This window comes from Brachycentrus maculatus, unplaced genomic scaffold (assembly GCF_059751285.1).
Source record: "Brachycentrus maculatus isolate JH-2025_06_01 unplaced genomic scaffold, ASM5975128v1 h1tg000419l, whole genome shotgun sequence".
In the NCBI taxonomy this organism is placed as follows: Eukaryota; Metazoa; Arthropoda; class Insecta; order Trichoptera; family Brachycentridae; genus Brachycentrus; species Brachycentrus maculatus.
Genome location: NW_028281167.1, coordinates 672,516 through 691,092, shown reverse-complemented (window position 1 = coordinate 691,092; position 18,577 = coordinate 672,516). Strand labels below are relative to the sequence as shown.

The 18,577-nt window shown below is 32.9% G+C and overlaps 1 protein-coding gene across 1 annotated transcript in view; it reads right to left on the bottom strand.

The window, feature by feature from the left end:
* LOC148302756 (ferric reductase 1-like) overlaps nt 1–18,577 on the bottom strand; it is a 75,051-nt gene that overhangs the window by 14,263 nt on the left and 42,211 nt on the right. The window contains exons 2-6 of the mRNA XM_088271063.1: nt 16,370–16,455; nt 5,203–5,318; nt 3,187–3,363; nt 1,667–1,833; nt 513–678 (exon numbers count right to left, since the gene is read on the bottom strand). Coding sequence (XP_088127189.1) covers nt 513–678; nt 1,667–1,833; nt 3,187–3,363; nt 5,203–5,304 — 612 coding nt within the window. The 5' untranslated portion in view covers nt 5,305–5,318; nt 16,370–16,455. The remainder of the gene's footprint in view (nt 1–512; nt 679–1,666; nt 1,834–3,186; nt 3,364–5,202; nt 5,319–16,369; nt 16,456–18,577) is intronic.

Genomic DNA, 18,577 nt, shown 5'->3' with positions numbered 1-18,577 from the left:
CCGTGTCTTAAATTCATGTCGAGACATGTATGGATGACTAATACCTTTATCGTTCGAAAAATAAACATCCATATTTATAATATATATATGGATATATATTCCGTCATATATATATGGATATATATATACGTCTGCCTCCGTAGTGTAATGGTAAGGACGCTCGGCTACCGTTCTGGAGGTCCCGGGTTCGATTCCCAGGGGGGGTCAAATAAATATAAGTGATTTTTTCACTGTAATATTTATTCAATATTACCTTGGATTGGTACCTGAAGTGGAGGGCTGATCACCTTTCCTTCATGCGTAAAGATCAAAATAACACTGCATTTATATGAAGCAGTGCCCTATGCACCATTGGGGTGCGGATAAGGGTTTTAATAAATAATAAAAAATATATAATAAAATAAACATATTTCAAGGACGTATTCATATGTCCTGCCCGTACCCGATATTGTTTACGTTTGACGTATTTATGCGTCCCGCCTGGTTAACAGGTTAAATGAAAGAACCCTCACCGGAGCAGCAGTGGTGGGCCTGACGTAGGAAGGCTCTGTCCTGGCAGGCAGAGGGGTGGTCTCCGGAGGAAATGTGGAGGTGATTTCTGTCTCGGGAGTGACAACTTCCACTAGAGTGGAGTCCACTCCGCCCCAGAACTGGGCGTAGTTCTCTGCCACTGTTGCTCTGAAAACAAGCAGATTTTTATGATATTTAAGTATTGTACTGACATTTATCGGTGGAACTGCAATTTATATAATAAAACTATAGAGTTTTAAGTTTTTTTACTGACATTTATTGGTGGAACTGTATTTTTTAAAATAAAACAACTACTATATAGTTTTAATTTTTCTGCAGACATGTCTTGATGGAACCGCATTTTAAATATAATAAAACAACATACCGTAGAACGGGGCTACTTGAACTTTGATGAGTTACTTGTCCTCGGTACAAAAAAGAGATTTATATCTGTATTTGGTCTACAATAATGAATGTATTGTGACAATAAGTGTCACCTGTCAGGGAAACAAAGAATCATGTTGAAACGTTCATTATTGTAGACCAAATACAGATCTAAATATTTTTTTTGTACTGGGCTCAAGTAACACATCAAAGTTCAAGTAGCCCCGTTCTATGGTACTTAGTAACTACTACAACTATAATTAATATTATTTATTTATTGGTACATACGTCTGAAAGGCTTTTACATGCACAATAAAAGGAAATAATTTAATACTATTACAGCAATATAATGCAACATAAACATACATATGGAACATCAAATGAATAATAATATGAGATATTATTCAGACCTGACGATGGAAGTTTAGCTTTCAAAACTAGTAGTCATTAATAAACTCAAGTGGCATAAAAACAAGTGTTTCCTTAATCATTTTTACATGTAGAATATCTTTGTTTGTATATACAAAGGGCACCATAATAAATTATTACATGAAGACAGGTTGATCAGCATCACACTCATCGAGTCCTTGATAAAGGAGTGGAATGTGTTTTCCCCAGGTACCAATTAAGGTGTATTTGAAAAAAATACATATTTATTTTTATCCCAGAGATAAGCGATTGATCTTAAGCAAAAAAAAACTATATCCTACATATTTCATAACAGGTCAAGTCGAAGAAGTCAACTCTGCTTATGTTTAGTAAAAATAGCAACCTGATTACAACGGCCCCAAGGAAGTCAGCAGGAGCAGTCCATGTGAAGACCAAGTTGGATTTAGGTACAGGAGAAGTGTGGGTAGCGGAGTCGGCTGGTCCAGAGCATTGTGTAGTTTTGGTTAGGGTGGGCAAGCTAGTCCAAGAACCCAGGATTCTACTGTTGTCCTGTAAAGATAACAAAAAAAACTTTATTCACAGCATTTACAACATGTATGTTCTATTTCTCACCCTAATGTTGAAAATACCCGCGTGCTGAGAACTCTTTATAACTCCTTGGTGCGAAGTAGACTCGAGAGTGGCTCGATGATCTGGGGGCCACACAAGCTTAAGTACTCTCTTATGGTAGAGAAAGTCCAAAAGAAGTTTTTGAGGTATCTCTACATGAGAGAGTACGGCTATTATCCTTGGCTCTACCCGACCCAGTTTCTCCAGGGTATGCTTGGCTACAATAGTTTAGAGACTAGAAGGAATATGTATTTGATTACGCATTTTTATCGATTGTTGCGCGGTATGATCGATAATCCTGAAATTATCCGGAGCATTGGTCTGTATGTTCCCGATAGTTACCTAAGACAGCGTCGGCATAGATTGTTTCACATTCCTATTCACAGGACCAACCTGCCGATGGTTATGCCTGTAGGAAGAGCTACCGCTATGTTGAACAATATCACATTGGTATTGATCTGTTCCATGTGTCCGAAGGAGTTTTCCGAAGCGGGATTCTTCTACACCTTTAAGTCTTCTTGCTTACTTTTACTTTTAATATATACGCCTTGAATATTGTTTGTTATGTATATATAATTTTTTTATTGAATAAATTTAATTGAATTGAATTGAATAAATTGAAATGACTATACAATAAATTGAATAAAAGATTACATTGTATCAACGCAGTGTTATCTTGATAAATAATCACATAAAGTCAAGGTGATCTCTCTTATGGTGGAGAAAGTACAAAAGAAGTGTCTGTAATATCTCTGCATGAGAGAGTACAGGTATTATCAGGATCGTTATTTAAGGCTACCGTATATTACACCTTAATTTTTACACCGTTATTTAAGCGTTTTTCGTGAAAAAAAAATTACTATTGGATTAATAATAATACAAAGCCAGACTTCTTCTTCTTCTTCTTTATCTTGTTGTAAGCTTTGAGGCCTGTTTTTAAGAGGGATTAGCCTCCTGCGATGTCGATTCCCAGCTATCGACCCCTCTCTTTGGTGGTCTGCCCGGGAGTCGTCTACCATGGGGTTGGCCGTACAGTGCAATGTGGGGGATCCTGGATGGTTCCATTCTCCTCCCATGCACATGTAATTCCCCTGTAAAAAAAGTCTTCCTTCCTCTTCCTCCTTCTATTTTTTTATACCATACCCTTTTTTTTAAATCGCAGGACGTCGCAGGAGGCTAATCCCTCTTAAAAACAGGCCGCAAGGCCTATAATAAGAAGAAGAAGAAGAAGAAAATAAATAAAATAAATACAACTTTCTTTACTTTTTCTAATTGTCTTTCTTACTCTCTTACCTGCACACTCCTGGCTTGGAGGAAGAATCCGCCGATGGCGACATTGGAGGGACTGGACAGCGTGACGTTGAGCCGACTCCCCTGACGCACCTGCGGAGCCCAGGGCCTCACGGTGTAAGGAGCCGCGCTGGTCTGAGCCAGGATGTTGTTGTGGAAGGGCAACATCTTCTCGCAGGCCTGGAAAAAAAATTATTCAACCTATTAAAGTGAAATACAAATTTTCAACCAATGCATGATAGAAGTTCGAATGGTGATATATCGCTCACTCCCTTCAAGAACGTCATAAATCAAAAAACTTGATTTTTCAGGAGAATGTTTTTAAAGTTTAAAAATACAATACAATGTATTAAAAATAAATATCAAGCCACTCACCGAACTTTTAACTATACAACAGATCATTTTAGGTAAAACCTGAAGGTTTTTTCTCCATTTGAAAAATATTTAGTACATTTAAAAAAATAATTAAACAATACCTTTTCTTCAAAATGCAACAACAACACTTTCTGCTTTGTAGCGGGTAAATATTAAGTTAAAAATATGCCGCTTTTGCTGGGATATAGTACATTTTTTGGGCATTCTGAAAATATGCACAACTGCAAATTGACGGTTTTTGATTTATGACGTTCTTGAAAGGAGTGAGCGATATGTAAGTAAAGAATGCTAGGCTGAGATAAACATTATCGATAAAATTAAGAAAGATCTGTAAAATTATTTTTTGACATCTCATCAAAGATGAAGAAGTATATGGAAGTCTGGGAATATGAAGTTCTGACGAGAACTGCCGACGAATCGTCAGCAGTGGTTATCCTGGGCGGCATGACCTGGTGGTGCCTTGTATGATATAGCTAATAGAGTTTTTTTTTATATTCAGTATCTAGACTTTTCTACTTTACAATCTTAAAATTAATTACGCTGTTCTCTCCAATAAAAAGACTAAGTATTATTTTTTGACATCTCATCAAAGATGAAGAAGAATATGGAAGTCTGGGATCTTCACGGGACTGACGACCGTCATAGGCTGGTTTAAGTGATCATTTACACACGTGTAACATTCACCAATTCTACCCATTATTGACAACCACACTACTCAATTTCTTGGAAGTTCTATATATATGAACCAATTTTGAAACATTGTTCTTGAATCACTAGAACTTCACTAGAGACATCTATTGGTGAGATGAAAAGAAGCTATTGATTAATCTGAAACTCTTTTATTAGTATGTGAGGTCCGAATCCTGGATTATAATAACACACATATTCTTCTTCATCTTTGATGACAAAAAATAATATGAAAATAACTCCTGTAATTAGAGATGATCCAGATTTTGTGAACAAGTATTTGGACACACTCAAAATGTTGTTAAGATCTGTCAAGATGTTTTGGGCACAAATGAGCGAAGAATTTTGAAGCGTAAGCAAAATCAATAAATACTTCACGAATCCCTCGACTGATGGCTTAACAATCTGCCATACTACAAGAATGTATCTAAAACCTTACCAGTAAGAATCTAAGACCATTGCATATATACAGGTTTCAAAAATTGATGCCAATATGGATGTTTTATAATGGGCAGAAAGTGATCGCTTAAGCCAGCCAAATGCCAGGTGTAAACCCTGGGATGCTCAGACTTCCATCTTCTTTCATAAAAAAAGGGAAAAATGATACATGTTTCGTATTAAATTGAGACACCTTCAAAAACAATTGTGTTTTTTTTAACCCTTATCCGCACCCAATGGTGCATAAGGCACTACATCATGTTATCTTGATTGTTAATGGCATGAAGGCAATGTGATTAGCCCTGTGCTTCTTGTACCAGTCTATGGTAATATTAAATAAATGTGTGAATGAAAATCACCCGTATTTATTTAAACCTCCCTGGAAATCAAATCCAATACCTCCAGTACAGTAGTCAAACGCGCTGACCACTGCACTACGGAGGTAGACTGTTTTATATTTGTAATTATAGTTCTGTTTTAAAGTTGTAATAATTTTGAAAACTGAAGTGTTTTACATACTTTGGGTGGTGCTCCTGAGCTGTACTGTTGAGAATGGTGCGCAGAAAGCAATACCAGGGCGAGGCACGTGGCCAAGCCGTGTAGCGGGCCTCTTCTCCCCATCTTGTTATGTTACCCTGGAACAAAATACAATGATATTACAAGTTTACTCAATTAATATAATATAATCAAAAAAAAAAAAAAAAAAATAGTATTCTCATTTTATTTTGTGACATCTCATCAAAGATGAAGAAGAATATGGAAGTCTGGGCATTTACGGGGCTGACGACCGTCATAGGCTGATTTAAGTGATCACTTTACACCCAGACTTCCGTATTCTTCTTCATCTTTGATGAGATGACATAAAATTATATGAAAATAACTCCTGTAATTGGAGATAATCCAGATTTTGTGAACAAGTATTTGGACACACTCAAAATGTTGTAAATATTATTCTTTTGGTATTATTTTAAAACACTTTATAAGGGTGGGGACTGACAAGAGCATTTCGTCGTTACGTAACACCTTACGATGCGAGCATTCAGGCAGTCAGTACAGCGAGCCGAGCGCTCCATCCATAGTTTCTGATGCTCGGTGATGCTCGCCGCGAGCGATGTTACGACGTTATGTTACGATGAAATGCTCCGGTCAGTCTCCACCTTAGGACTAATTTATTTTATCAATGTAAACACGATTAGTTTTAAGAACTATGGGTGTTCTCATCAACAGGTGATAATGGAAACTATAGCTGTAAATCTCGCAACTCGTTGTGTCTACATTAATAAACTCAAAAGTGGTAGTTTACAGGTGTTTCATTTTTATATTTAATCATTATGTTATTCCAGAAAGTCAATACCAAATCAAATTATAATATAATTATTATTCCCCTGAAATAAATACGTAAATGAATATGTAGATACAGTTCTTCTTCTATAAACCCTTACGGTGCATTTGGCACATTACGCACTCCAATGGTGCATAGGGCACCGTATCATATAAACGCATATGTAGATATACTGGACATTAATTTAATGCCTGCGGTATTTTTTTAACACTCTCATAATAAAATTTAAATAGCTGACCAAAAAATTATTATTTACATTTTTGGCACTTTATTGCAATTTTATAAATGTGTTATTCGTTAATAAATAACTTAGAACATTTTCAGTGCGTCCAAATACTTGTTTACAAATAGATTTCTCCAAAACTAGATTTCTCCACTTAGGGAGTTATTTTTTCAGTATATGTACTGTGTCATAAGAATAATGATATATATTTGAAGGAGTTTCTAAAATTGTATACGTGTGGTTGTCAATCATGGGTTGCAACTGATCTTTTAAGCAGCCTATGACAATTCATAAACCCAGACTTAATATCCATATTCTTCTTCGTCTATGTTCAGATATCAACAATACAAAAATACTGTAAATGAATTATAAACTAAAATATTGCAGAGGGGCTTTAAATTTAAAGAAGCAATTACCTTCAAATATTATTTTTTTAGGGTAAGTATATATATGAAATATTCCTCTAGCATTATATAACAAATATATATAGATATATATATATATATATATATATATATATATATATATATATATATATATATATATATATATATATATATATATATATATTATATATATATATATATATATATATATATATATATATATATATATATATATATATATATATATATATATATATATATATATATTTTGTCCGCCTCCGTAGTGTAATGGTCAGCACGGCTACCGTTCTGGAGGATCCAGGTTCGATTCCCAGGGGGGGTAAAATAAATATGAGTGATTTTTTCACTGTAATATTTATGCCTGAACTGATGCGGAGGGCTGATCACCTTTCCTTCATGTGTAAACGATCAAGATAACACTGCGTTTATATGACGCAGTGCCCTATGCACCATTGGGGTGCAGATAAGGGTTTTATTATTATTGTTTTATATATATATATATATATACATATATATATATATATATATATATATATATATATATATATATATATATATATATATATATATATATATATATATATATATATATATATATATATTTATTTTCTTACTTCTGGCAAGATAAGTAAGGAAATGACCCACAAAAGCCAGTGCTAATAATAAAATTTAACTGGTATGATTTCACTTATCACAACTGTTTAGCAACTCTACCTGCTAACGCTTGTTGCATGCTCAATATGCCAGATGGATAACAAAACTAACAACATTTTTTTTAATCTTATTTATTTCAAAATTAAATAAAAATTGAGAGAAATTAATATGTGCAAAGTAAAGTGATTATATTATGTGATAGTAATATTAAATTAAATTATGTAAGGAAATTATCACAACTTACTTAATTTTATTAGGTCATGAATAAATTAAGATGTAACGAATTTGATTTCAAAAAATTGAACTTGACATTTAATTATAAAAATAAAACACTTGAATAAGATTTCATTGATCGCAGTGCGACGAACAAATAATAAGTTAATCATTGAAACTGTAAAATTTAGTTGTGGGAACTATGGAAGAATATTACGATGGACAGTTAGGGTTCTTGTTATACTTATTCACAAATCGTAGTTTCTCCAGTTATTTTAACAGTACATTATGTAAAATAATGGAGATATGTAGGTGTTCCAAAAATTTGAGAAGTATGGTTGTCAATCATGGGTAGAATGATGAATGTTAACATAGATAAAGAAGAATCTGCTTCATACTTGTTAGGATGTCAAAAAATATATAAAAAAATAACTCCCATTGGAGATAATCCAGATTTGTGAAGTATTTGGACAAACTCAAAATGTTGTAAATAAAATAACTGGTCAAATAATAATAACAATAATAATAATAATAAATCCCTTACCGCACCCCAATGGTGCAAAGGGCACTGCTTCATATAAACGCAGTGTTATCTCGATCGATTACACATGAAGGAAAGGTGATCAGCCCTCCACTTCAGGTACCAGTCCAGTGTAATATTGAATAAATATTAGAGTGAAAAAATCACTTATATTTATTAAACCCCCCCTGGGAATCGAACCTGAGACCTCCAGAACGGTAGGCGAGCATGCTGACCATTACACTACGGAGGCGGACGAATTACAAGATTGATCAATATATCTATGAGTTTCAATTTTTTTAGTGTGGTTATCATTCATGGGTAGAATTAATGAATTTTGCATGTGTGTAAAGTGATCACTTAACCAGCCTATGAGAGGTAATAACCCCTGTAAATAACCAGATTTCCATATTCTTCTTCATCTATGTTGAGATGTCAAATGAGATGTCGAGATGTCTACATTTAACCGGATGATGGAATGATTATTCCGAAACCGGTATTCATTGTGTTTTTTTTAAAAGTGGTATTACACAAAGTGAACGATGAATGATAGAGAGTGTTAAATAAAACAATCTATAATTAAATTTCTAGGTGTAGATATAAACATTTTGTCCGCCTCCGTGGTGTAATGGTCAGCGTGTTTAGCTACCGTGCTGGAGGTCCCGGGTGCGATTCCCAGGGGGGGTGAAAATAAATATGAGTGATTTTACACTGTAATATTTATTTAATATTACCCTGAACTGGTTCCTGAGCGCAAGGGTGATCACTTTGCCTTCATGTAAGTAATGATCAAGATTACACTGCGTCAATTCGATGCAGTGCCCTATGCACCATAAGGTGCGGATAAGGGTTATAAGTAAGTAAGATATAAACAACCAATGTCCCCCCCTCAGCGTTAAAAAAATTATCAAACTTTGACCGGTACGCGGCGATAAAAAGTTTGACGACCACTGATCTAACACATAAGCCAGTATTGTGTATAGTTTGTAGTAATATCGGAAAAATTTCTCGCTTTTTTCTTCAAAAATGTCTCGCATTGGTAAATGAATTCATTTTAGAAATCTGTGTTGTATATAAATGTTGAAATAAATTAATATATTTTCTTTTCGAAACGTATCGACAAGGCAATCCACTGTTATATAAGATATTAGGTAATTATACGTTATAAATGATGCCAAGTGTTCTAGATTTACTTTTAATCATGTGTGCATAGTATAAATGAATGTAAGTGCATCGAAATGCATATCGCTCACTCCTTTCAAGAATGTCATATCGCTCACTCCTTTCAAGAACGTCATAAATCAAAAATCGTTAATTTTCAGTTGTGCATGTTATCGGAATGCTCAGAAGAGGTACTATATCCCAGCAAAAGAGGCATATTTTTAACTTAGTATTTACCCGCTACAGGGCAGAAAATGTTGTTTTTGCATTTTGAAGGAAAGGTATTGTTTAATTATATTTTCAAATATACTAAATATTTTTCAAATGGAGAAAAAACCTTCAGGTTTTACCTAAAAAGATCTGTTGCACAGTAAAAAGTTCAATAAGTGGCTTGATATTTATTTTTAATACATTGTATTATATTTTTAAACTTTAAAAACGTTATCCTGAAAAATCAAGTTTTTTGATTTATGACGTTCTTGAAAGGAGTGAGCGATATATCAAAAAACTTGATTTTTCAGATCGTTTTTAAAGTTTAAAAATAAAATACAAAGTATTAAAAATAAATATCAAGCCACTTATTGAACTTTTTACTATGACACATATCTTTTTAGATAAAACCTGAATATTTTTTTTTCCATCTGAAAAAAAAAAATATTAAAAAAAAAAAAATTATACAATATGTGCTCACTGAATTGTATGTTTGCGAGTACTCCCTTAAGTTTGAGCCTTATGCAGCTGTTTGTTATTAGAGGGCAGATGTAGTTGTATTTGATGTACATCACTATGTTATATGTTAGTGTCGCGGACTCTTACGTCAGAGTCTCTCGGTTCGAACCCACTCTACCACAATTTGATACCTATTTCTAATAATGAGCCGCACAGGCTCACAGGAATAGTATGAAATTGAAATATTTGTGTAAATAATAAAATAAAAAATAAAAATCGTAAGTCGATGGGTTATTTTCACTCGAAAAGCATACTGGATTTAAAAGTGAAATAATCATACTCTAAACTTTTAAGAATATATCACAAGAAAGCACCTCACAACACACCAATCATTAATAACACACTATAGGAGTACAAAATAAATTCAAAAAAGATTTATTTCAATTGGTCTTGGTGTTTGTGATGTATTTTTCACATTTATCTTCCCTATCCTTACTATCCTACCTGCAGACAAGCCTCTAATAGAGGCTTTGCGGGTTATTCCTTTAAAAAAATTAAATAAATACAAATAAATATCTTCCTTCCATATCCTTACTTTCAGACCTGCGCACAAGCTTCTGAAAGTAGAGGCTTTGCGGGGTTTTCCTTAAAAAAAAAACAAATATGTGCATACTTTATTTTACAAAATCATTTTAAATTTAATACTTTTTTTCTGTTTTAATTAATTCTAACCCTTATCCGCACCCAATGGTGCATAGGGCACTACATCGTATAGAAGCAGTGTTATCTGGATCGTTAAATACATGAAGAAAAGGTGATCAGCCTTCCGCTTCAGGTACCAGTCCAGGGTCCTATTAAATAAATATTAGACTGAAAAATCACTAATATTTATTTCGACCCTCTTGGGAATCGAACCCGGGACCTCCAGCACGGTAGCCTGGCGCGCTAACCACTACACTATGGAGGTGAACTAAATTTTTTTTATTGCTTGGATTTTTTGTTATAAGTACAAATTTTTCTGTATAATATATAAATTGACAAATTAAGAAACTCGTTTATGGCCTCGTTTCGGCATATTGAGGTCTTGTATTTATGTCTTTATAAATAATAAAATAACAAGAAAAATCGTAAAACATTTGTTTAAAGTTCATAAAAAAAAATATGATAATCTTGAACCATTACAGAACCCGTTTCCTCTATTTTCCGGTTAAAATTTTCTTACATCCACTTAAATACACTGAGCTCTTCATTTACACGGTAAATACCATGAAAAAAAATATTTACAACATTTTGAGTGTGTCCAAATACTTGTTCACAAAATAAATATAAATAAGCTTAAACAATAGAAATGAAAATGATATTTTCTGCCGTTTCTCATGTGTGTGATTATAATCCAGGGTTCGGACCTCAAATACTAATAAAAGAGTTTCTGCTCAATAAAAAGCTTATTCTCATTTCACCAATAGATGTCTCTAGTGCAGTTCTAATGATTCAAGAATAATGTTTCAAAATTGGTTCATATATATTATAAAACTTCCAAGAATTTGAGTAGTGTGGTTGTCAATAATGGGTAGAATTGGTGAATGTTACACGTGTGTAAAGTGATCACTTTACACACGTGATTCGGCTCAACACAGGCCATGCCTAAAGAGCCGTAATACGTATAATAAATGTGTATATGAAATGAATATGTATATTGAATGTATCTATGTATTATGAAAATAAATAAATAAATAAAAAAAATTAAAATTTAAAATTTAAAAAACCAGCCTATGACGGTCGTCAGCCCCGCAAATGCCCAGACTTCCATATTCTTCTTCATCTTTGATGAGATGTCAAAAAATAATATATATATCCATGGGTTCAATACATAAATGTCGATATTTAAAAATACAGTGCGTCAGTATATCGTTTCTAGAAATTTCTTTAAACATTTGATGTGACCTTATAACACCGTTAGTACCCAAATATTTTTAGTTGGTCATTATTTGAAAAGTAATCACCCTAACGGACGAAATGTGGGCCAAGCACCCGAAAGTAGGTCAATTCCACCCTTACGATCCACCCCGTCTTAAAGGGGTGAAAGGCGATCGCTTATCGCAGAATTATTTATCACCTGTCATTCATGAGATCCTGTCGAAAGGTTTTTATTTATTTTTTATTTCACTGATTCTACATTTAGAATCAGCGAAATAAAAACTACTCGACGAGGTGTGGGCAGAAGACAGATCATATTTTAAAACAACTATAAAGTTTTTTCCACTTTTATTTTATTTGACTAGTGACCGGGTGTCGTCGTCACTGATACCACTAGTCTAATGTTTATAATTGCGTGTATCGCTATTCAACAGATGGCGCTGCCATTAGGGTAAAAAACATGTTTTTACCTGTTACATGTGTATATATGTGTATAAACGCGCGTTTTCGAATGCAACGTTGTGTTAAGTTTAAGACTTCAAATAAACGAACATTTTTTTATTTATATGCTTAAATAGTAAATCATAGCACATAACAATAAATAGATAATTATTACATATGTATGCATATCTTAACATCTTTACATATGTCGCCCACTCCTTTCAAGAACGTCATAAATCAAAATTCGTCAATATTCAGTTGTGCATGTTTTCGGAATGCCCAGAAAATGTACTATATCCCAGCAAAAAAGGCATATTTTTAACTTAATATTTTCCCGCTACAGGGCAGAAAATGTTGTTTTTACATTTTGAAGAAAAGGTATTGTTAATTTTTTATTTTTTTATTTATTAAACATTTTTCAAAAGGAGAAAAAATCTTCAGGTTTTACCTAAAAAGATCTGTTGCACAGTAAAAAGTTCAATAAGTGGCTTGATATTAATTTTCAACATAGTATTATATTTTTAAACTTTAAAAACGTTCTCCTGAAAAATCAAGTTTTTTGAAATATGACGTTCTTGAAAGGAGTAAGCGATGTGTTAAAATTCCTTGAGTATGATTTTGTAATATTCATGAATTATTCATTTATGAATTATCATAATAAATTTCTCATCAGCGTTATGACGAAGTGAAGGTTAACTAGTGCCGATATTTATAAAAAAGGAAGAAATCGGAATATTAAATTAATGTAGAAGTGCATTTATATGGATAATTTCCGATTCAAAAAACACACTAGAACATAAAAAAATCGTAATGGTAGAGACTGACCGGAGCATTTCGTCGTAACGTTATGTCGTAACATCGCTCTTCGTCTTAATTTAAGTTTTAATCATATTATTTTTTGACATCTCATCAAAGATGAAGAAGAACATGGAAGTCTGGGCATTTACGGGGCTGACGACCGTCATAGGCTGGTTTAAGTGATCACTTTACACACGTGTAACATTCACCAATTCTACCCATTATTGACAACCACACTACTCAAATTCTTGGAAGTTCTATGTATATATATGAATTAATTTAGAAACCTTGTTCCTGAATCACTAGAACTTCACTAGAGACATCTATTGGTAAGATCTAAAGAAGCTTTTTTATTAAGCAGAAACTCTTCAGGTCGTCAGCCCCGTAAATGCCCAGACTTCCATATTCTTCTTCATCTTTGATGAGACGTCAAAAAATAATATGAAAATAACTCCTGTAATTGGAGATAATCTAGATTTTGTGAACAAGTATTTGGACACACTCAAAATGTTGTAAGTTTTACTCAGTAAATACCATTATTTCTTAAAATCTATTGTGACACGTGTTTCGATGCATTCCGCATCATTTTCAAACACCAAAGCAGAGAGAATAGACCGCCACACCAATCTGTCTTTGCAAACAATCTTAGCTTGTTCAACATTCATGCATCTCCTCGTACATACCCGCCAATCATTCCGACTCCTGACTTCCGACGGCCAAGTATTAGAAAAACTTATCATGCCAAGTTTTCTTCAGTCTCTCTCTGTTTCTATTAACAACCACATTCGCCTTATAAATTCATTTCACTGTCCTTCCTGCATTTTTCTTTAATTTTTGAATACCATTTTTTGTGTCGCACCTCGCTCTAATTTCAGGTGAATGTTCGTGAATGTTTTACTAACCATTTTTATGTTCCGACTTTTGATTATTTCTATGAAATGAGGTAAGGTCTAAATTGGATCACAGTGGGGGTTGCAACCACCTAAAAAGTAGTGTGAAAAATAAAGTAGGACGAAAGAAAGCGTTTGTTCGGAAAATAAACCCGCAACGTTAACAATACAAGGAATGAATAGTGTGCCATAAATCTATATTATTTCGAGAAATAAAAATACTTTGTGTTCTGATCCACTCACATTTTTTTATTTAACCAACTAGTTTCGGCAACAACCTGTTGCCCTCTTCAGGGTTACATTTATTACTAAAAATAGTTTTAATAAATTTTAGTAATAAATGTAACCCTGAAGAGGGCAACAGGTTGTTGCCGAAACTAGTTGGTTAAATAAAAAAATGTGAGTGGATCAGAACACAAAGTATTTTTATTTCTCGAAATAATATATCAATATGATCCACAAAGTTAATGCTTTCAATATTCAAAACATGCCAGAAATTTATTTTTGCAAATCCAGACTCGCGCAAAGGCACTCATTTTTATTAGCTACAAAAAATTTTAATTCATTCCATAAAGAAAATACGACAGACGCTAATTATTAAAATTTGTTTCGATTTGAGATTTTGTGGAAATTATTTACTTTGAAAAAAAAATCAAATGTGAATAGATTCTTCTTTTAATTTATAACACATATAGTATATATTATACTTATCGTTAACTTTCCTCATTTTTTTTTCATCTTATTACCACTGTTTTTACCACAAAGTGACTGCCGAATCAATTAATGAAATTATTGAAGCCAGAACGGTTAACGAACTCAGAATGTATTGGTTAATGACCAAATATAGAGTTGTGTGTTCAATAATTTACGTTAATCAATCGTGTTAAATAATGGTATTTACTAAGAAAACTTGAATAAAGAATAAATAGATTTTACGACAAAGTGACTGCCGAATCAATTAATGAAATTACTCTGAATTTTTCATTTTAATTTTTGAGATCTCAACACGGAAGAAAAATTAGGAATATATATATATATATATATATATATATATATATATATATATATATATATATATATATATATATATATATATATATATATATATATATATATATATATATATATATATATATATATATATATATATATAAAGGGTCCGCCAAATAACTTTTTTTTTTTGAAAATGCTATAAGTGCTATCGAGTGTAGCTTCGGCTGTGTGGCACGTAGCGCCGTCTTGTTGAAACCAAATGTTGCCAATATCCTCCTCTTCAATTTTTGTGAACAAAAATCCGTTCAACATGGCCCGATAACGATCGCCATTGACTGTAACGGCCACTCCTTGCTCATTTTCAAAGAAAAATAACCCAATTATGCCTCTGGACCAAAATCCGCACCAAACAGTGACTCGTTTTGGGTGTACCGGCTTATTAATGTATGCGTGCGGGTTTTCTGTGCCCCAAATACGACAATTTTGCTTGTTTACATACCCGCCAAGATCAAAATGAGCTTCATCCGAAAAGATGATTTTTTTGGCAAAATCGGCATCTTCTGTAAGTCGATCGCAGGCCCACTCAGCGAAGCGAAAACGCATTGGATGGTCAGTTGGCTTCAACTCCTGAACCAATTGGACTTTGTATGGCGTCATACCAAGGTCTTTATGCAAAATTCGTCTCAATGATGTCTCCGAAATGTTCAATTGTTGAGAACGACGGTGAATTGATGTTGATGGCGCTTCACGCACACTTTCTGCCACAACATCGATATTCTCGGGTGTACGCACTGTTTTTGGCTTTTCACGCTTTGGTTTATCGATGAGGATGCCAGTTTCTTTCACTTTTTTCACAAGATAACGAACATACGGAGCTGACGGTGCTTCTCTTCTTCCAAAAACCGTACGCAATTTTCGCACACATTCTGCAACATTACCATGATTTTCAAAGTAATGTCGCAATATTTCCCAGCGTTGTTCAAGCGTATACACAACCATATTCGCTCAGCGGAAGGATAAAACTAATTATCTGTCAAATCAGACATGAGCTAAGTGTTACCATTCACGAAATAAGCACTAGTTGAAAAAAAAAACTTTAGATGGCGGACCCTATATATATATATATATATATATATATATATATATATATATATATATATATATATATATATATATATATATATATATATATATCACTTAAACCAGCCTATGACGGTCGTAAGCCCCGTAAATGCCCAGACTTCCATATTCTTCATCTACGTTGAGATATCAAAAAATAGTATAAAAAATATCTCCTACAATTGGAAATAATCCAGATTTGTGAACAAGTATTTGGACACACTCAAAATGTTGTACTCTGAATTTTAATTAAGGGTCAATTTTAATGAAGGTCTAAGTAGCATGGTTTATCACCTAAAAAACTGCATAATCCACAAAGTGCATTATTAATGGACTTACCACACGATTTGTGATGGGAACGTGAATCCAGTTACTATGGGGACCGCCTAATCAATCGATTAGGGTCACCGACCTTCCTGGATACTCTGGAACAATAGGAAAATCGACCATTCATTAGTTAAAAGTGGTAAATCTAGCAAATAACGGGGGAATGAATGTTTAAATGCGTTCGTAACGACTGATTTCTGACACCCATTGTGTTCTCTGCTCCTGCGCAGTATTCAATAGCTTTCACTATATTTGTGGGGGTCCTCGCCAAAAAGTTACATTTCCAATATAGCACAAAAATCCTTTAAATGCAAATCTGTTCTGTTTACTGTATTCTATCGAAATATTAATTAAAGTTACGACAAAACGTGACCAATCGTACGTTAAACCAATATGAAATCATTAAATCGCACCAAAACATAACAATTTTATAAACTAGAATTCCTGATTACTTAAAATCATTTAAGTGTAATGGAAATGTAAACTATGAAAAATATAAACTGGTCAATATAGAAAATAAAGGCCCAATATACTTTAAAACGCAAACTACTTTTCTCTAAACCCAGGTAATATTTGAAATAATTTAATTATTTTTTTAAAACACTGTTTTTGTATTTTTAAACAATAGTTTTTCTTCAAAAGTAATACATGGTTTTTCAAAAGAATTATTGAGGTAAAAATATTTTTTATTTATTATATGTTCAAAAAAAATACTGAGCGTGAAAACACGCCAAGCCCTCTGCGCGGCCGAACGCGTTGTTATTTGAACGCCCGAGATCTAGGCCAAATACAAATTGAAAATGTAAATATAAGAGTTAAAATTACCCGTATTTATTTTGAACCCCTGGGAATCGAACCTGGGACCTCCAGAAAATTGTTCAAACGCACTGACCTCTACACTACGGAAGTGGATAATAAAAATAATAAATTAGACATCCAAAGCTTTTAATGCAATTCTGAGACAGTGGATGCATCGGCACTTGTCGTAAGGTAAGCGGTTGCAATACAATGTAGAAAGTGCATATCCTGCTCACACAACGTCACATATTGCACTGCACTGCACTGATTGCTACTTAGTAATTAGCGACAGGAACTTTGTAAACTCAACAAGGTTATCATTAGAAAGTTACAATCCATTGAAATTTAAAAAAATGACTTTTTTTAGAAGTTATACTGAAAAAAAAACGATAACTCGAAAATATGAGATTAGAACGAGATGATACATATTATAAAGTTTTCATAACGGCATCACCCACAGATGTCTTTAATTGAAGCATAAATATAACTTTCGAAATTTGATATGTGTGATTGGAAATCACGGGTAGAATGGTAAATGTTACATACGTTCATAAAGTGATCACTTATAACCAGCCTATCACAGATCGTAATCCCTGTAAATGTCCAAATTTTTCATCTATATTTTATATTTTCTAGTTTTTTTTTATATTTTCTCATTTGTTTATTTTAAATATGCTTTTTACCTTATGTTTTTCTCATTTGTTTCTTTTAAATATGGCACTTGTGCCTATTCATTATACCTGTTGATTGTTTTTATATTTTGCCATGTATTAGCATTAGTTTTGATTGTTTAAAAAAAAAATTGTTACTTTATTATTTGTGTTCCAGTCTTGTTAACCTTAATCTCATGTCCCAAAATGAGAAATAGAAATTACTCATCGGGAATATTATATGTATACTTTTATGACTTATGTATGTAATATGTTTTGAAAAAATAAGAAATAAAAATAAATCTTTGATAAGGTAGGTATAATCAATAAAAGTAGTTTTTTTAGTTATCAATAATAATTTTCTAAGTACAAAATAAATAATACCAATGGAAAAAAAACTATTATATCATTCATAAGTATAAACAATGAACAATGAGTGTAGTCCCTCTCCAAGCACAAGAGCTAAGTCTCTTTATTAGAGAGGAACAGGATAACAAAAATTAAGATATGCTAAACGTAGAAATATCTATCAAATGAATTACACTATAATATTTTATGTAACTATATTAAATAAAAAGATTTTTTAAATCATTAACGGCAGTTTATCGTATCAAGTTTTGTAAGCTGGTGAAATTGTCATATTATTTCCGGTATGACTAATTATGCATGGTATGATTAAAAGCATACATTTACATGTTATGTAGTTATGTCCAATTGTGTCGCCTACTTTCAAAATCCGCCAGATCCATGTAATTCGATTTTACAAAAAATG